At 47.5% G+C, this 19,475-nt stretch overlaps 3 protein-coding genes across 4 annotated transcripts in view; 2 read left to right on the top strand and 1 right to left on the bottom strand.

Annotated features, from left to right (window-relative positions):
* The window catches only part of CUNH2orf76 (chromosome unknown C2orf76 homolog), a 33,371-nt gene extending 29,408 nt beyond the window's left edge, over window positions 1–3,963 (bottom strand). For both annotated transcript variants that reach the window (XM_065750935.1, XM_065750934.1), the window contains exons 1-3: window positions 3,897–3,963; window positions 3,039–3,191; window positions 1,341–1,391 (exon numbers count right to left, since the gene is read on the bottom strand). In XM_065750935.1, the coding sequence (XP_065607007.1) occupies window positions 1,341–1,391; window positions 3,039–3,171 (184 nt within the window). In that variant the 5' untranslated portion in view covers window positions 3,172–3,191; window positions 3,897–3,963. The remainder of the gene's footprint in view (window positions 1–1,340; window positions 1,392–3,038; window positions 3,192–3,896) is intronic.
* A 250-nt stretch (window positions 3,964–4,213) lies between these two features.
* Window positions 4,214–7,632, top strand: DBI (diazepam binding inhibitor, acyl-CoA binding protein). Its single transcript, XM_065750469.1, has 4 exons — window positions 4,214–4,304; window positions 4,394–4,511; window positions 5,929–5,991; window positions 7,340–7,632. Exons 1-4 carry the CDS (start codon window positions 4,296–4,298, stop codon window positions 7,411–7,413), a joined length of 264 nt encoding a protein of 87 aa, XP_065606541.1. The 5' UTR covers window positions 4,214–4,295; the 3' UTR covers window positions 7,414–7,632.
* A 7,134-nt stretch (window positions 7,633–14,766) lies between these two features.
* TMEM37 (transmembrane protein 37) lies at window positions 14,767–16,442 on the top strand. The gene is made up of 2 exons (XM_065750400.1): window positions 14,767–14,804; window positions 15,367–16,442. Exons 1-2 carry the CDS (start codon window positions 14,784–14,786, stop codon window positions 15,937–15,939), a joined length of 594 nt encoding a protein of 197 aa, XP_065606472.1. The 5' UTR covers window positions 14,767–14,783; the 3' UTR covers window positions 15,940–16,442.
* Window positions 16,443–19,475: the final 3,033 nt, after the last annotated feature.

Here is a 19,475-nt window from a genome sequence, read left to right as displayed (position 1 = left end):
AGGAACTTGGGCTTGATTTTTTTCTGTGTGAGAATTTCAGCATAGCTGGCACCATCCCCCAGAAATAGGTCCCCTCTGACCTGTCTAACAGGTTATAAAGTTCTGCAATGTTTTTTACCTGCATTATGCTCAGTCCTACGCAGCACCATCAGGTTCTCAGCCACAACATACGCTTTGGGCAAAACTTTAAGTGATGAAAGAACTAACAGCAAGGACAGGCAGCATCAGGCAGGTAACTGCAGCCCTAGATGGGACTCCCTCATCCACGCAAAGCAGAAGATATCGGGGGAAGAAGAGCACCTCCAAATTCAAAGTTGCAGCTGTATAGATTTTAGGACGTCAAAACAATAATATTCAACTCCTTGACGCTGACAATTGTAAATCTTAACCCCTAACTTCTGTTTTCATCTCATACCATCTGCTATCTGCAAGAACACAATGAAATGCTTGGCTTTTTTTTTTAATAGGCCAATAGAGTCAACTGCTATTTGCATGCATTAAGTACATTCCTCAGTCAGTTCTTTGAATCACTGAAGAGAAAGAAGCGTGTAACTCCAAAATATGGGAGACAGATGATCACTTGTAGCAAATCTCCAAGGGAAATTTCAAAACTGTTGAACTGAGGAGAAGGTATGTGACTGATGTCTGAGTTACCACAATCCAAGAATTGAAATAATTTAGTTTATTTTGGAAGAATGTTCTATCCCACACAGATAATGGCACACAATCATGCAAGGCTTCATGCAAAGAAACACAAACATAGTTTTACATTGGAGGATAGATTCAGTCTAAATTTGATACCAGGTTATTTCACTCTGTCAGCTGTATTTTAAGAACTTTCTTATCTACCCTGAGCAAAGTTCCTCATATTATGTAAATTATTTAAGAATATGAGCTTTACACATTTTCCTTCTCCTGCCTTAAGAGCCTGCTTCATGATCCTTTTTGACCTCACAATTAGTAAAAAGATACTGAAATACATATGCATAAATGCTTTGAAAGTGTAGTTCTGTTTGAGGTCAGAAGCTGCTCTGTAAAGTAAAAACAGAGCTGAAAGATGCTTATAAAACTAACAGAAATATTAACATCAAAAAACTTTGCTACCACTTAGCAAAGAACATACAGCATGCAGCCTAATTCAAAGATGAATGCAGAAACTCAAAATAATGGTCAGCTTCTGCAGGTCCTGAAGGTATAATCCCAAAGGCAAGAGCAGCAAACATAGGCAGGCACTGCAACCAGCATGAGTATGCTAAAATAGTTGTCTCCTAAATTGTCTAAAGTGATATAAAAGATTACAGCTACATTTTGCTAGAGACAAATCAAGAAAAAATACCTACCGTACTTATAAGTTTTAAAAGGAGGAGGAAGTCCTGTTCTTGAAGGTACATCTGTTAAAGCAAAATCACAAAGTTAAAATGAAGTGATCCTTCTAAATTTCAGTAATGCGTGAGTGCAGTGCACGCATCCTGGACATCAAATTAAATCCTCAGCATAGGAAACTCTTTCAGTATTAAATACTAAAATATAGCCTTTGGCTCAGATTCTACAGTTAGTCCATATTGGCTTAACTTCATTCAAGCTTGAAGCCCCTCTGAACAGAATGATCCATGCAGACAGCAATTCAATACAATTACGTTATGATCACGATAGTTTGATCCTTCAAAAATCTGCCAGAAGCATCCTGTTAATGGTTCACACAGTCCAAAGTTCAGCATCTCTCACTACCTTACACCAGCAGCATCCTAACAACTATCACTCCCAACTGTTCAGTAAACACAGCTATGCTAACCAGTCACAACAAGGAACCCAAACAGAAAATTAACTCTTTAGCCACATGCAAGGCACAGCCTCCCCAGTGACATCTAGGCATTTAACCAGGGCCTTGTAAGGCCCGCCTGCTATCAGGTACTTAGCAGCCATGTGGTTGAAAGCAAAAATCCAGCAGTAGCTTAGAAACTTATCTCAGACTCCTCCTTCAAAACAGATTACAGAACAGGAAGGAAACACGGATTTTGGACCAGGAACAGTACTACCCATCTGTGAAATACAGCTGGCTCAAGACACCAGTTTTGTCTCAGCAATGAATTACAATAGTGCACACATCAAAAGCAAGAGAGTTTTGGATTTTTTTTTTGCTTTTTTTTCTAATTTTCTTTTTTATAACTGCAGCTGTACCATATGTTCTGAAAGTGCTTGTAGTTTTCTAAAACCATCCTAGGATCTAAGCATGCCAATCACTGTCTTTAGGTAAGGAAGTTGCTGAAAATACAGTACAGCTGTGAGGCCCAGGGCAACATCTCAGAAGTTGCTCAAATGTGATCAGTTACAACAGTTCCAGACTTGTTTAAGCTGACGTGCAAAAAAAATCAAAGTCTGTTGATCTGCACACTTTGAATGTCTCCATTTAGATGTGAAGAAATATACCTGTGAGATTAGTTAACACCCTAACTAATGAGTTGCTACCCAAGCTAGTAGATAACAGCTTTAGATAGGCCGTCACTTTCAACCAGGCTCTGGAAACACAAGGCCCACAGAAGAGTAAATGTGCACCATAAAGCTCAAGATGAGGACAGAAACTCAGAAGCAAGCGTGCAGACCTCACAGTGTCAAAAACAATTTTTCACAATTCCTTCTCTTTTCACAAATAGCAAACAGATTTTCATTCCCACATTCCACATAGTGGTGCAACTCTTACAGATCAAAAGGGCCGTAAAGTCTATTGATTTTCCCCAGTTAATTTCTGAATAGTATTTCTCAAGGAGCCTGAGGCATAGAGCCAAGTGTAGCAATGCCCTTGTCTGTCAGTCAGAAAGGATGGAGCACTTGGAGGAGTTAGGCAGACAGAGCAGTGCACTCAAATGCAGGCATGACACACCAACTGTGGAAGCTCTCATCCAAGGGAGGAGAGCACATGGGACAAGATAGAAATCTGGCATCTCTACCAAAGTCATATAATTCCCACATTTTTTTCCACTTTGCCTTCTAGTGTAGGGGCGATAACAAGAAGGACAAGCAAATAAATAACAACCCCTTACCCTTCTGCACAAAAGCAATGAACTGCTTCACTGTCTGATCCAAGTTAACTCCATGATAAACCACAGGCCTGAAATTCCGGTGCTCAAAGGAGCGAACAAGGCGAACTGTGACGGTTGAGCTTTCTGCTGACATGAGAATTAACTTTCAATAACCTGGAAAAACATCAAAGAGAGGAATTATTGACCTTCCTCTGTGTACGAGCACAGCTGGGGAACATGGTGGGGGTGAGCCTCGGTGAGAGACTACAACATAGTGAGACAGTTCAGAGCAGCACTGCCTCTCAGGACTGCGCTTTTAGCAGTGCTACAGAAGCAGTAACAGAACCTGACGCAGTTACCTGGGCTTTTATTGGCAATGCACATGAAGCAGCCCCAGCACATACGTGTACTGTGGAGTGCAGCACCCGACTCCGTTAAACAGACATCAGGGATGAGTGCAAGTGAACTATTTGCCTTGTAGGTGATTCTACCTGTGAGTACCTTTGGGCTCTAAAGGAACATACTCATGCTCTTTTTAATATGCTTATGTTGTACAAAGCTTAATACCCTGAAAAAATCCCCGAGCCGTTTCACAACGTTCCTCCTCCTGTCCTTTCAGGAGTGAAGACCTCCCCACACGTTCGTGCAAATAGTTTTCCTGGAATACCACAGTACAATTAACGGGGTTCATTTCCAATGATAGGCATGTACAATGGCTCTACGTGCTTCACACTCCTTTAATAGAGAGCAGAACCTCCCACGGCTCTGTTTTAGCAGCCCACGTCCCTCTGTGAGCAGTCCCACCTCCACCGCCCCCTCGCACACCCACGGACAAATGGCGGCCGCCCTAGTCCCCGGAAGAACAGCTCCCAAGCTTACCGCAGGGCCGCAGCCGTTACTTCCGGGTTTCTCCCTCGGTCCCGCCCCCTTGCGCAGTTTTACCAATCACATCCGAAAGGTGATGCTTCCGCTGCACAAGCCGAGCCGCAGGATTGGCTGAGAGGCGCTCTGTCCCCGCCCCCCACTCCGGTCGCCCCGTTGTCGGTCAATGTCCAAGCCCAGCGCCGAAGTGGGCGGCCTCCCCAAAGCCTGCCCATGAGGCGCTGCCTTTCCACTGGTTCTTTGCGCTATCCGCCCCGCCCCTTGCGCGCGCCGATTGGCTCCCTGCTAGCCGAGGCGCTGGGATTGGGCAGGGGGTGCTGTGGCGAGGGCTGAGGCGGCAGGGCGACTGGGGCGGCGCGGCAGAGCTGTGGTGCGCGGCGTGAGGGGAGGATCGCCATGTCTGAGGTAGGGGCCGTGGGGCGGGCGTCCCTCCATCCCTCCTACTTCTTTCTCGGTGCTGACCCCTGTCCTGCTGCGGGGCCTTTCTCTCTCAGGCCGCGTTCCAGAAGGCAGCTGAGGAGGTGAAGCAGCTCAAGTCGCAGCCTACGGACCAAGAGATGCTCGACGTGTACAGCCACTACAAGCAGGCCACGGTGGGCGACGTGAACACGGGTACGTGCGGGGCCCTCCCTCAGGCAGCGGGGGATGCTGCTTAATAGGAGCACACTGACAGCGTGACGAGCTGCCGAGATCTGTGGTTGTAGCGTTAGGAGTGTAGGAGGAAGGTTGGTAAACGAGAGTGCTGTAAGAAGTACTGGAAAACTAAAGTGGAAAAATAACACAGGACGTGTACAAGAGAAAACACTCGGAAAAGCTGCAATCAGATATTACGTAATCACGTATCAAGCTGCAATCAAATATCATGGAAGAACTGCAGTAGAAATTCCTCTGCAGAAGTGCTGTGCCAAATCCCTGCTGCTGCTTGTGATGCCACTTCAGCTCAGGCTCTGAGCAGCATTTAGAGTGAACCCTGCCTCCAGTGACCTTGTCTAGTACTTGAGAATCCAGAGCTAGAAAGAAAAGGGGCATTTAATTGGAGCTCTGGCCTCCTGAGCTGGTTGTTTCTGAAGGTTACTGAGTGCTGTTTGAATTCAGAGCAGGCAAGGAAATATACTGGAAGTGCTAAGTGTGGGTGTATGTAGTCATTTATTCCCCTTATGACAGACAGCACTGGAGGGTGAAGGATCTGATTGATTTCGATATGATTTGATTTTGTTTACTGAAGTGAAGTGGTGCTGTAGAGCTGCTAATGCACCAACATGTCTGTAAGTTGCTGTGAAGCAATAGCTCAGTTGGCTGGGAAAGCAGTCTGTGTAAGAGTAAGCTGATAGGTTTTTGTGTTGGAGAGTACAGCTGCCAACTATTTCTGTGAGCAGCACAAAAGGACCACTGTAGCTAATAGTCAGACTACTGATCAGTCCTATTTAATTGATGATCCCAGGGACTGTATTTAATGAGTCAGGAAGTGAAAACAGAATAGACTTCAAATGAAGGCTAATCATATACACATGCACACCTAACCCTGTTCTTCTCTACTTGGCTACAGCGTGGCTTGTAATGAAGTGAGTTAGAATTCAGTGCCTATACTCATGGGATGACAGAACAAAGGAAGTACATTGTTAGAAACATCCCATTAACTTGATGATAATATGTCCTAAGCTGTATATTTCTGGCTTTTGATTTCTTGTCTTTGTGCATTTCATGACCTTAGGACACTTGTACTTAACTTTAGAGCTGATGTTCTTGGTTTGTTTTCATGCCACAGTATCCTTCTCAAAAAGTGCTGTGAGAAACCAGATGGCACCATCTGATGCTCTTGTGTTCAAATACTGCTGTCTTAAGGGAATTTGACAGAGCTTTTCCATTGCTAGCAGTAGCATGTGGGCTTCTGAGTGCAGGTTAGGAAGGTAGTTGCTAAGATAAAACTCTATTTTTATCACAGTTAAGAGCTAAATAACCTTCAGGGAGAGTTACTATTGTCTGCTACCAGGCCATGCAAACTAATTGTGCTGCTTATCCTTTCTCTTAGATCGCCCTGGTATGCTTGACTTCAAAGGCAAAGCAAAGTGGGACGCCTGGAATGCATTGAAAGGTAAGTGTCTACTTAGAAATTAAAAGTGAATAAATAAAACTAAGGGAAACTGGTCAGAAAACCATATGTGGTTCAGCAAGAAATCAGGTGGTGTTGCCTTGTAAGAGCTTTGTGAGTATAAAATTGTACTTCTGATTCTCTGCAAGGGAGAAACAATCCTTAAAAAAAAAAAAAAACAATAGGCTGTTGGTCAGAAAAAAAATAAGGTATGAATTGCCCAAGTGGGAGAAGATGTTACACAGAGGCGAACTGTACCAGCAGCAGAAGCTTAAATCTCTTTTCTGGGTCCTGGCCTAGTAGTACTTCACAAAGTGACCTGTCCCTCCAGTTCCTTTCAGTTGTTCTGTTGTTTTTTTTGTTTGTTTGTTTGTTTTTAGAGTTTTTCTAATCCTCTAAGTTATGAAATTGAGATTTTTCTAGTGTTTTTAACCATGCCAGCACTACCTCTAAATGCAGTCTGAGTTGCTTGAGTAGCTTTCCTTCAGTAATTGGGAGTTAATAGAATGCAACCACTGTTCAGTTATTGTCCATACAAATGTAACTTTGCTGTTTTCTGACCATTGAGCACATTTGTTCAAAACTTTGTTACTGGATTTGTAGCCAAGTGACCTCATTAAACTTCTCTGCTTTGAGTTACTATGCTGTAATGTAGTTCAGCAGGGAGCTGTGGCTTGATTGTAAGTAATGTCTTAATGCTAAATACTGTTTTAATTCCAAACTCTGAAATGAGTGAGTGTACACTTGTGGAAGGTACTTTAGCAGAGGCTCAGGGATACTTTTATGTAATACAATTGTACAGGTGCAGGCTGATATCCTGGAAAAGGTGCCTGCTAAGGGAGCTGTCTTATTGCTGATCACGTTTCTTCTGTCCAGCTACAGCAGGGAATTGTTTTGTTGAATGAGGAGAACCTGGCAGTGATTCTAGCTGAAAGGCAAAACAGATGTGCTGCAGTAACGCATCAGAAAGTTGTTCCTCCAATAGTAACTTGAGAATGTGTATGTAAATCAGCACCATCCATATAGAAGAGAGTCAAACCTGGAAAATGTTCAGAGATCCATCTCTGAATAGCCAGCAGAGCTGTGTGTAAGGGAGCTTTAAAGCTGGTGATGAACTGGTGAAGAACACAGTGTGGATGTACTTGTGGAGGGGCAGGCTCGTGAATCTCACAGGGGAGAGGAACAGGAAGTACAGCTGTTGTGAATCAAACTCAGACCTGATGAAGGTGAGACACTTGTCACCAGGCTTTTTCTTGTCTCTGTGTTTGTCCCTGCTCAAAGAAAAGCTGCCGCAGGGCATTTTGTTGAGCCACTATATCTGTTCTGACTGCTTCCCATGTTTGTCTTTCAGGAATGTCCAAAGAAGATGCAATGAAAGCTTATGTAGCAAAAGTGGAAGAGCTAAAGGGCAAATATGGCATCTGAGGACTGGATAGAGCAGCTGTTTGCACACCTGAAACATGCCTTATTTCTAATACTGTGGAAAACTGCTTGATGATGGTTTTAAATACCAAGTATACTGTAGCCTGTTCTCATAATGCCTGTAGTTCAGGGGGAGCTCACGTACCTGCCAAATGTACTGATACCGTTTGAATTTTGAGAACGAAATAATCCGGAACTCAATAAAGTGCATTTGATACTTTAGCTGGTGTTTTGGTCATCCTCTAGGGATTGTGAATGAGCACGAGCGGCCGTGCTGCAGCTTTTAAGCGCTGTAAGGTTGAAGCGGTGGTTGGCGCTCACCTCCAGTCGTGCCGCCAGGGGGCCGTAGTAATCTGTTTCACTCGGTGCGAGCCTGTGTTCAAACCAAGCCGGTGTTGTCTGGCGCTGCTTTGTGTGGATAAATGGGAACGCACAGAAGCTGGAGCACAGGGATTATCACTGAGGCCGTGTATGCCTATAACACGGTGCTCGGTCGTTGTTCCTCAGGTGTTAGGATTGTTTCACCAAAACAAAATGCTTCTTGGGGATGTTATCCTTGAGCAGCAGTGCTTGGGTTCTGGAGATGTGGCAGACACAGCATCTGAACACAAATCCTCCTCTGTGAAAGGAAGGGCTCTGTAGACAGATGAGTTGTTGATGGCCCCTGTGCTGTACTGCTGTTGATGGTGTTAGTGTTGCCGTGTCCTGCAGCTACAGCGAGGGGTGAATCCTTGGTTAACACTTATGTGGCTCTTCAAGAAAGTCTTGAACATCAGCAGATGTCTCCAAAGCCCTCAGGTGTAACAATCTGTAACAGCTCCTTAGCCAGTCTGTCTGCAGTGTGATCTGTGGGGGGGCAGCTGCCAGAAAGGGAGCTTAAAATGTGACAGTCACCTCAGCATAGGGCATGTGAGCGTGGAGCCACCTTGTTCAGGAATAAGGCTTTTCTTCTGACTAAGTAGCAGCATAAATATTTGGGGGTTTTAACTTCCTCTTCCATCCTGTTAGTTATTTGACATCAAGTGCACATCCAACTTGTAAAACATGGGTGAAAGCAAGCAGTCAGCAGCAGAGATCCGTAGCTCCTTGCCAGCCCTGAGTTGCACAGCTCTGTTCAGCTGCATTTTGTCACGCTGGATAGTGGTGGAAGGTTCTGCTAGCTTGGAGCAGAATGCTGCTCACAGTGGCAAATGCTTCCACTTGTGCTCATTTGCTGGAAGCTGATGTACTTGAATGTGCCGTGATTTGCCTGCATGCTTTCTGTCAAAACTAATACTCGACTTTTCAGAAGCACTGAGTTTTGAGGGAAGTAACATCAGTGGTCTTAGTATCTATTGCCCATTGGCAACCAACTGTACGACTCAGAAGCTGCCAAGTGTGAGTTGTTAGAGGAGCAAGAGCTCTGCAGTAAGATGGAAGGTACTGCTGCCTGTAAGCAGCGCTGGGATGAGAAGCAGCCACACAAATACCGATGGCACGGCCTCTAACTCGACAAGTCGTTACTGAACAAAGTGCTGAAGTTTGTGAGCTGACCTTCTGCGGGCGCTCTCTCTCCAGGAACGCTGTGGTGGCGGTGGACGCTCGTGCTTGAAGAGGGCTGTGAATTCAATGAAGGTGCTGGTGCTTTGGCAGCAGCTGGTAAACGTGTGTGCTGTGTGGCTGCTCTGAATGCGGTGCTGACTGCACGGTGCCTGCTGGCGGGGGGTGTGACTTACAGTGCCTTGGCAGAAGCAATGGCACAGCAAGAGTGGCTTCAGGACACCCAAAGGCAGATCTGTAGGTAGAGGTAATTGCTTTTATTAAACTAATTCAGTGGCAAAAACAGACAACTGTGAGGGAATATAGCCCTCTCTGATATTGAAACAAACAGCAGCAAGTCCCAAACCAAAATGTAACTTCACAATCACTGCTCTGCCTGAAAGAAGACACGCTCAGAGGAACAGATGTTCCTGGGCAGTGCTGCAGAACAGCAGATTGTTCAGGCACCCATTCAGGGAGTTGCTGCTATTTCATCTGTGTTAGATGAAAGGAAGGGCTGCAGCACCCTGATCCTTGCTGTGTTTGTGGAAGGAAAAGACGTGCGGGTCAGAGGCCAGCTGGCATACATGCTCTCAGCTCTGCTTTGCTGAGTTTGCAGTGCACGAAGAACAGAATCTGGACTTTGGATAAGGCAATAATAAATGCTAACTTGCATGTGTGATAAGAATGGTCTGCCTATTGCACTTCTACTGTTAGTTCTTGCACAGAGAAATAATTGACTGGTACCCAGTGCAATTAAAGAAACTACACGGGGAGTCCACATTGTTTTTTTCCTCTTAGGTTTTGCTTGCTTTTACCAAATTACCAAAGACTCATGAAGGTGCAATCCTTCTGTAGGTGTAAGAAATCCCTCTTGTTATACTGCTTTAGGCCCGTAACAAATTGTTCCATCCTGAGGAGCTGTTTCCTATCCTGTTAGAAGGCAGTCTGAGGGGAACTGCAGAATGTGACTGTCTTTCTATCAAAATTCTCCAGTCCTAACCTGGAGTGTTTCCCAATACTGCTATTTTTAACCTTTGAACTTATTTGACCCTGATGATAGAGCTGAAAATAAATGACAGTTGTGTTTGCTGTTTGAAATGCAGGCACCTATCTACAGGGTGCCCAGAGCTGGCAATACTGGGCAGTGCCAGTTTGGAGTGAGAGCATCTGAGCTGTGTGCTGCATGTTGGTGGGATTGATTATTAATGGAAGGCTTGGATAGGTTTCTGAACACCACAGCTAATTCCAGAAGTTCCTCTGTCTTCCAGGCTGTCAGTGCTGCTTGGAACTAAGAGGAGCTGGTATCCCATAGACACAGCATCTTCAGTAAGTCCAGTAATAAAATGGAAGGGTGGAAATTGATAGAATAGAAATACAGCAGAAGAAGACAGTCTGACTTTTTTTCTTCCCTCTCGTTTACAAGTACGTGGAGCACCTTTAGACTGAGATAAGTACTCTATAGATTAACCAGTATTCAGCTGCTGATTTAAAGAGCAAATAATGTCTCTCCGTCCTAGGTGTGGGTCTGTTTCCTTTACAAAATGAGCTCATATTTCCACTGGAAGAGGCTTATCTGTCAAAACTGAAACACAGCTTAGGTGCTTTATTCTGGAATAGTAACATAGAGTTTTTGTGTGGAGCACGGTTGCAGCAGTATTTTAGCTTTCATTTCCTTCTCTGTCTGAGGCTTCAGGATGTTTGTTTGTTCCCCAGCGTACGTTTATTTGTCGAGGCCTGACGCTCTCATCGTTTGATAAAACTGATTCATTTCTTACAACCACATTGCCATCCAGTGCAGCTTCAGAGCAATCTTTTGCTGTATCAAGAGTACATGACAATGTACAGAGATGTTTTCAAAGTCTCCATGTGTCCTGCTCCTAATGTTTGCAAACCTTCCAAGACTTGAGACTGGAAAAATAGAGCTGTTGAAAAGTACAAATGAGGTCAACAAAAAAATACAAATGAGGAGGTGATTAACACTTGAAGGCTCGAGGACACCTTGCAATCCTGAAACCTCTGGTCCAAATACCTCGAGCTCAGTAAGTTTATGAAAGCAGTGATATGAAAAACAGCCTGAGCATGGAATCAGTGGCTCATCAGCTCCCTAATGCAATAGTCCTTGTGTTAGCAAAGATTACTGTAGCTCCGAGTACTGCCACTGCAACAAGAAGTTCCTTATTGTCGTGAAATAGAGCCCAAAGTCCTGACAAATTGGGATGCCATATAATCTCTGCCCATTGGATTCTAAGTCACCTGCTTGTTCTAAGCCTGGATATCCTCAGGCATGCGAATCCACACCTTGAAAAGCATCAAAATGACATTGCTTAGCTGCCATAGCCAGAGACACCTCACTCGTCTCCACCCAAGTGTGCAAGATGTGTTCCCCACATAGCAGTGCTGGGAGGAGAGCGTGCGCTGCTCATCTGAATCAGAAAGGTACACTGCCTGCTTCAGTGCACCCGGTATTTGTAACTTTCAGTACGTAGCTGCAGTGAGTTGAGTTCTGCAATGTGCCCTGAGCCAGCCAGTCGTTGGTAGAGGTCCCTACAAGATGCTGAATCCAAGAGAGAACAAGCAGGCCCTTGGTGTTGAGTCTCTGTAGTGCAATGCAGCTGTATGGCCAATAACTGATGGAAATGTGAACAATAGTTTTATTCCAGAATACAAAATATACTCCTTTAAGTCTGTCCTTCTGTTTAAAGCATCTCCTCTTATTGTAAGATAGATCTAGTCCAGGAGGGATCTGGCGGTCGCTGTGATGGGCCAGCACATTGACAACATTTTCCTACAAGCTGTGAGAACCCCAACAGCTGCTGCATCATTTGGATGAACGATCCCAAAGCTCTGCAGCGGGATATTGGCAGTGTGTGATGGCCCCGGGCTGGGTGTGGTGTGTGCAGTGAGGACGCTGGCAGCGGGGAGGCATGCAGGCAGGAGGCAAAGCAAAACCATCTGGCCCAGAAGCCGTCTCCTCTTTACACGCTTCACTACGTCCCTGTGCACGTGAGGGCTGTCCTGTCAGCTGCAGGGATTTGCAGAGACTTGAGAACTGTGAGCTAAAGCGTTTGTGACAAGGGGTTGGTCTGAGCTGTAGGGCCCTGGTACAGCCCCAAACTCCTTCTGCTGCATCCGTTGCCCGGGGCACGTTTTGCTGAGAATAACTGTGCTGAGTTCCCAGAAGCTGCCCGACTCGAGCACTTGTGCCAGCAACTAGCTGACTTGGTACCCCATTCCAGAAGCTGGTTTGGGGTTGAACCCAGCCTGAGCTGTGCACAGCTTCTTGTATTTTCTAGGGGAAAAAAAAAGAAAAGTTAATAAGGCAAAACTGCTTCTTCCTCCTCATAAAACTGCCTATTATTGGGCAGACATCTTGTCCTTCATAGGGCCCTTCAGCATCTCCCAAAGGGTCAGCCCATGAGGTGCTGAGGATCTGTTTGTCTCCAAGATGAGCTCAGGTTCTGGCTGGGAGGTAGCCTTGAAATAGTGAGCTGATAGAAATAAAGATCAAAACTCCCAGCCAGGTCAGCTGCCACCTCATGAGTTGTAAAGACATCATTGGAAAGAACTTTTAACAGATAAACGAAACCTCAGAAGCAACTTTGAGTTGTTGTGAATGTTCTTTGTGCTTCTGCAGGAGGAAAACTGGAGAAAGCTCTTCAGTGTTGAACTTGTTAAACTAACAGAGGCAGATGAAGCTATTCCCATGCTTTTGCAGCAACCTCTGGTAATTTCCATTATTTATGAACACATTTCCCTGAAAATTTTCTCTCCAGGGAGAGGATGTGAAATACCCACTCAAACAATGGAGAAATGGGACTTTATAAACAGAATAATGAAACTGGCACTGTCCCAAGCCCAAGTGAATTAACACGGCTGAAACAAAAATACATCTCAAGTGCTCTGAAGGTCATTAGCTGCGTTGCTGCAATGCAGTGAACATCTCTGAAGGCAAAAATATCAATTCCTTAGTTTTCCTCTTTAAGCATAGAGCTCTTTTTGTTGCAAAGCACTTTCCATTCTGAGCTTTCCAAAGCAATCGTCTTGAGCCATTTCCCCGCGATGTGTCTTTTCTTGGAGCATGTTGCATCTGGAAAAGGCAGAAAGTAGAATTGTTTCCCTTTGTTCCAAGGGGAAATTTGTTTGTTCGTGTCAGAAAGATGGGCAGTTCTGGCAGGTTTATAATCCCACATCTTCACCAACAGGAATCTCTGGCCCAACAACAGCAGCAACAAGGAGAGACAGTGCTGGCAACCAATTAACACAGTGCTATGAGCTGTGTTATGCTGGGGAAACCAAATTGAAGACAGAGTTGTAGAGAGACTTCACATTTGCACTTCCAGACCATCCTATTCCCTGCTGCCCCAGCACAGCACCTAGCTATGTGTCCACTCGACAACCCGAGCACGACATGGAGCACTCTGCTTTCCAAAATAACCGCTGTGAGTTCCTCCTTCTGCAGTGACAATGCATGTGTTTGCTCACGTGTGCCTTCCCGCTGGTGCCCTTGCTCAGCAGGACGCCCGTGTCACAAAATAGATGCCTGAAGTCATTAGGAAAACACAAGTGTTCAAGTTAGATGTACGCTTAATTGTTTTGTTAATTAGAGGTCCAGCTGCCAAGTGCTTTGCAGGACTGAGCCTATGGTGAGGGTTTTGCCATTGAGTGGCGTGCATTCTGTCTGGCCCCAGCCTGCATTTGTGTGCACCCTCACGTGCAAGAGGAGTTTGTCCCTTTCATGCAGCAAATCAGGTCCCGAGTCAAAGGGAACCCATGAGGATCAGTGAGTCCAATTCCTGGCTCCAGAACCCAAAAACCAGGCCCTCTGAGACAGCTCAGCCTGTGTGAGATTCCAACCCACAGTAAGTGTTAAATCAAGGACTCTAAAGCTGGAAATGCAACAGCAGCTGTACCAGTGAGTCTCAGTACGGCTGTGGAAATACTGCTCAACCTGTGGAACAAATAGCACACTCACAGTGAACCTGAAGTGAAAGGGATGTAGCATCAGCTTGGAAACAAGTTCAGGAAGCAAAAAACAGCGCAGAGCATGAGGCCACAGAGGAAGCTTTAACAGCAGACTGCACAAATTTGTGATACAGAAGAGGAAAATCCCACAGAGATGTTTGAGAGAAATGTAATCCAACCCTCTACGTGGCTTGGAAGAGAAACAAGCGAATTAAAGCTTTTGTAGGACAAGAGGAAGAAAAAGGTCAGAATTATCATTAAAATGTGAACTGCAAAACCCCATGTAAACATGTTTTTCAGAACGCTCTTCTCTAGAAGAAAAATACTAGAAATAATGCTCCAGGAAACAGCCCAAGCTGCAGCGAGAGATACCTATTGCCTGCGTCCAGCCGGGACAACCGGCACAGGGCAGCTGGTTTGCCCCGGCAAGGACCTGGAGCAGGGGTGCGGGCACCCAGCGGTGGTGGATAGGGCACAGCGAGCCCTGCTGGTGCCACGGCTGCAGAAAGAGATCGGTAATTCATCACAAGATGGCAAACCGCGAGTATAAGACCCAGGGCATCAAACTTTACGAGCAAGAGCCTTTCTGCTGGCAACGCAGGTAGAGAAGCGAGCCGGGATCCGACAAGAGCGAGCACGGCCCCAGGTGGGAACCGGCGCTGGGGCGGCTGTGCGAGCCGGGCAGCGGGGCACAGCCCGGGGACGCGGTCCCGGAGCGCCCGCTGAGCTCCGCCCGCCGCTGCCGCTCTGACTCAGCCGCGGGAGGGCCCCGAGGGTGCCCCGGCCCCGCGGGCGTGGCGGGGCGGGCGGGCTGCCCACCGCCCCCGGGGCCATAAAGAGCCGCGGCCGCAGCCCGCCCCGCTGTCTCGGCGACGAGCGGCGCCGGCAGCATGACGGCCATCGGGGCGCAGGTAGGGCTGCGGTAGGGGAAGGCGGGCAGGGCCGGCGGGGTGCAGCCCTCGTTGCCCCCGATGTGGGGGGTCTAGCTCCGGGCAGAGCCCTCGGTGCTCCCCGGTGCTGCTTCCCGTTGGTGGGGCTGCTTGGGGTTTTTAGCGGCGCAGTGGACGCTCTTGGAGGGGTTCGGTGGGCAGTGGTGCTGCAGCGGAGCCCCCAGCCTCGGGGGTGCAGAACCAGGCTCAGAGCTTAGGTCCTTGCTTATAGCCGTCACCCTCTGTCCTCTTGGGGGCTCTCCGCTCCCCAGGTCCTGCCAGGACAAGCAGATTGATGTGGAACACGGTACACAAAGCCAGGCTCTGGCATGCAGGCACCCCTAGTGATGCCAGGAAGCCTGACGGGCAAAGCCACCTTCCCCCCTGGGCACAACACATCACTGTGTTGTGGTGTGGCCAACCAGGGGCACTTCAACCATTGGCACTGTTCCTACGAGCCCACCAGCTTTGTCCCTCTGACCTCATTTTGGCACAGCACAGCTCTCATCACTCCCATTTTTCTCCTTCCCTTCCTCCCCCTCAGACACACAGGCTGCTGGCACCTAGGAGGCCGCAGAAAGCCTTCTTTGAGACCTTCATCCGGAGCCTGATCATCCTGTGCGTGGCCATCGCTGTGGTCCTCTCATCCATCTCTGTCTGTGACGGCCGCTGGCTCTTGGCAAGGAGAGAGCTCTTCGGGCTGTGGCACTTCTGTGCCCTCGGCAATGGCAGTGCCCCACGGTGTGTCACCGACCTGCGCCTGGCCCGCGTGGAGGGGCTCAACGTGGGCATGATCCTCATCCGCAGCATGGTGTCCTCTGCTGTGGCCGTGGCTATCTTCGGCCTGGAGCTCCTGATGGTCTCCCAGGTCTGCGATGATGCCAGCTCGAGAAGGAAGTGGTCCATGGGCTCAGTGCTCATCCTTGGCTCGTTTCTGCTGTCGGCCACTGGGGTTCTGAGCTTCCTGATCCTCATGAAGGATCACCTCACCTTCACGGGCTTCACGCTGACGTACTGGTGCGAGTTCATTGCTGCCTTCCTCTTCTTCCTTAATGGGATCAGCGGGCTCCACATCAACAGCATAACGCACCCCCGGAATGGGGCAGGGAAGATCTAGGTGCAAAGGGTGTGCTCTGCCTTTGCGTAATCAGCTTTGCCAAATAGACTGGAAGAAAACGAAGCCTAATGAAGTTTGAAAAGGACACGGTGCCTTACGTTACATGAGCAGCATGGCGGGCACAGACTAGAGCTGGCTGCTGGTGGCACGTAGCTCTCTGGAGGGGTGAACAGAGGAGGAGATCTCCACTGAGTGCACCAAGGGGTGGTAGGATGCAGCCTATACCAGTGGGCTCAGCCCCAGGACTCACTCACAGCCTGTGCTGCTATGGTTCAGTACCACCGGGCTTTTCCTTGTGCTCTGGAGCTCACATGTGGGCTCCAACTCCAGTGTACCTCATGGCTTTGTTGTATCTCAGGGATGGGTTACCTGTGCCTGGCAGACCTCAGTCTGATCCCATTCTGTGCCCTGCTGCTGCGTTCCCTGCATCTGTCCCATCCTTTGCCCCCTCACAGCCCCTTGCAGTTTGCTGTGATGGGACTTTTGCTCTTCCTGGGTTCTTTTCCATCCCCCTGTGGCAAGAGGAAAATGCACTGGGTGGGAACAGTGGCTGTGCAGGCCACATCTTGTCACACAACCCTTTGTTGGGATGTTTTGGTCATCAAAGTCAATGTGCAGTGAGCTCATCCTCTAGATGAGTCTCCTGTCGTGTTTCTTCTGGGCAGGGAGAACTGTAGGACCTCCTAGTCAGAACAGAACAGTCAGAACAAGCCCTCTTCTCCCTTTGATTAACCTGGGAGGAAGAGCTCTGGCCTGCCACAGCTGGTGGGAGTCCGTTGAGGCTGGCCACTCCTCATCAGTGCCCCAGTTAATCTCTGAAACTTCTGCAGCTTTGAGGTTTCCCATGGTGTCTGATCAGCAAAAGGCCTCATTCATTGGTTGTTTGCCCTAGATGCATCCAGCCCTTCCCACATACACTGCTGTCGAGGCTGAGATTAAAGTGCTCAGAGTGTTTGAGGGTTTCTGGTTGAAAACCTGTTTTATATCTGCTGCTAGGACAGCCTGTATTTTGTTCTAGGACAAATGTCTCTCCGTGTTTCATCTCTGTAGTTTGATAGCTATTGAGCAATATTCTCACTTCCTGTGTAACTGAACCCAATTTTACACCTGAGACAAAAGCATTACAATGGGAAACACAAGTGAGCAGCTTCAAGTTGGAACTGTTTGTAAGCAGCTCTTTGTCTTGATTCACTGTGCACCAGTTCTGGGCTGCCTGTGCTGGGTAGGACAATCCTTCCTTGCCCAGAAGCCTGAGTGTATTTTCCTTGAATGCCTTCCTGGTGGCATTCACAATGAACTGAACTGCCTATGGGATGCTGTCTGCAGCCCCAGCCCTGGGGAAGGGTGCAGTGTGCCCTGGCTGGTGCCTCCTGCCCAGGGGGATGCAGATGACAATTTACCTTTGAGTTCCTACAAGACTTTCTGCAGTTGAGAGTGATGTCAGGATTCTCTCTGCTCGCTGCAGAAGAGTTCTCTTGTTGGGGGTAGGAATCCTCTGGGGAAAATACCAATACCGGTTTTGTATACTACTGCTTGACTTACTAATACAGGGTGAAAATGCATTTTGGTGGCAAAATGCTACAGAACAGGGCTGATTGCCTCGGAGATGTCCTTACACAAAGTGATTTGCAGTTGGTGGCTTTTCATTTTCTGAAGCCTGTGGAAGCGCCAAGTAATATTCCTGAACTTTAATAAATGTCTTTAAAATAACACAGTTGTCATTCCCTCTTTATAGTTAGACTACAGGTTTAAGGGGGGAGTTGAGCAGGGCTAACATAGCCCCTGGGCACAGTTCTGTGTGTTTACCCAGCTAGATTGGAAATAATGCCAGCATGATGCTTTGCTGAGCTCCCTCAGAGGGAGATGTGGCTGCATGGCCATTGAACGCCCCTTTTCATTCCCCTCCATCCCAAACCCCGACCCACGCAGCCTGCTTGCTTGTATTATGAAACGAGGGGAGGTCAGCTGTGTTTTGTGGGAAACAGAGATAACCTTGCAGGCCTGAATGATTTCCTGCTGCATGTGGTATGTTTACCAGCTAAAGAGCTCTTTCCTGTGTCCTCTGTTTCCCTTTTCCCACACCGCACCCTGTGCTGGAGCATCCTCCGCCTTTCTCCAGCTGTGCTCCTTTGGCCTGGAGGAACAGCATCTGAGTACAGATGTATTTCTGTAGGTTTTATTTAAAGCTTGCAGTGCTGATTGGGTTAGTTAAATGCGAGGAACGTAAATTTCCAGCATCACCACTGCATTACTTTATGTAATCTCAAGTTAATTATCACCTGGTGCTCTCCTGATGGGAGAGGCCGTTGGCCTGTCTCAGAAGGTTTAGTATCTCTTAAAAACAGGGCAATGAACACTGCCTCCTGTTAATGAGCTGTTCTGACTTGCTCTGTTTCCAACTTCAATTGCAAACCTGTGCACAAACCATTGCTAGTGGATAAGAATGAAAAAAGAATGTTCTAGGGCATAACAGCTAGGAACGTATCCAATGCCACCTGAATTTAAGCCCATGTCAGCTTCGTGGGCTGTGCTTTGAGGGACTGCTGGCTTGGAGGTTGAGCATTGCTCAGCTTTGTGTCTGGAGAACGTGTAACAGGAAGGTTGCTGCCCTTGCCTGGCTTTTCCTTCCTGGTGGTGAGCAAGTAGAGGCCCTTCTCGCCCACCTCCTTCACGTGGTTCCACTTGTTTTCCAGCCACAGCCCCAACCCCTGTGAACTGGCACAACCCCTCTTCTGAAACAGTTCACTGCAACTCCCTCAGTGCTCAGCGAAATGTTGCACAACTCACTGCAAAGCAGCACTGCTTTTTTGCTTCTGACAGTTTTGTTGGGAACTTCCTTGTTGCTGTGTTGGGAGAAAAAAGAAATCATGATTCCCTTCCTCTTAAATTCAGCCTTCCGTTTTGCTGTGCTGGTGTTAGGGCTGAAGGAGCTGCTGTCTGCAGAGCCTCTTGGGTGACTTGGAGTGAATAGCCAGGGGTTGTCATGGGTTTTACAGCAGCACCCCAAGAGGATGTTAAACTGCTTGTCTCAAAGAGGGCACGCCATTCCTGTTTGCTGATAACAAGCGCCTTCTGTGCACTAAATACTGAAGAGCAAGTGTTGAGAAGGGGAAAAGCAGTGAATGCTGAATATGGAGTTCATGCTCACCCTTTGTGTTGGTAATTTCAGGGCAGTGAAACTGGAGTCTTTGTGCTCTGCACCCGATTATCCCTTGTTTTTTACATTGCTCACTGAGATTTACTTCCCAGTTACTCTTCATCTGTGTGTAGGCATCTCAGAGCTCCCATAGATATAAGTACCTCTTTCCTTTCCTATTCATGGAGTTATGGAATCATTAAGGCTGGAAAAGTCCTCTAAGATCATCCAGGCCAACTGCTGACCCATTGTAGTGGAAATGCTAAGTCACAGCTTGAAGCAGTGATGGAGCACCTGGTGGGCAGGCTGGGCCAACCCAGGGGAGCTCAGGTGCATGCAGTGTACCTGAGTGACTGGGAGGGGTGGAGCCAGGATCCATCCCTTCCTAGACCTCATTTAA

The sequence above is a fragment of the Cyrtonyx montezumae genome, unplaced genomic scaffold (genome assembly GCF_038088225.1).
Source record: "Cyrtonyx montezumae isolate F1298 unplaced genomic scaffold, pur_monq_1.0 scaffold_7, whole genome shotgun sequence".
Lineage (NCBI taxonomy): Eukaryota > Metazoa > Chordata > Aves > Galliformes > Odontophoridae > Cyrtonyx > Cyrtonyx montezumae.
The sequence above is the reverse complement of the archived record's forward strand: the minus strand, read 5'-3'. Positions and strand labels throughout refer to the sequence as shown.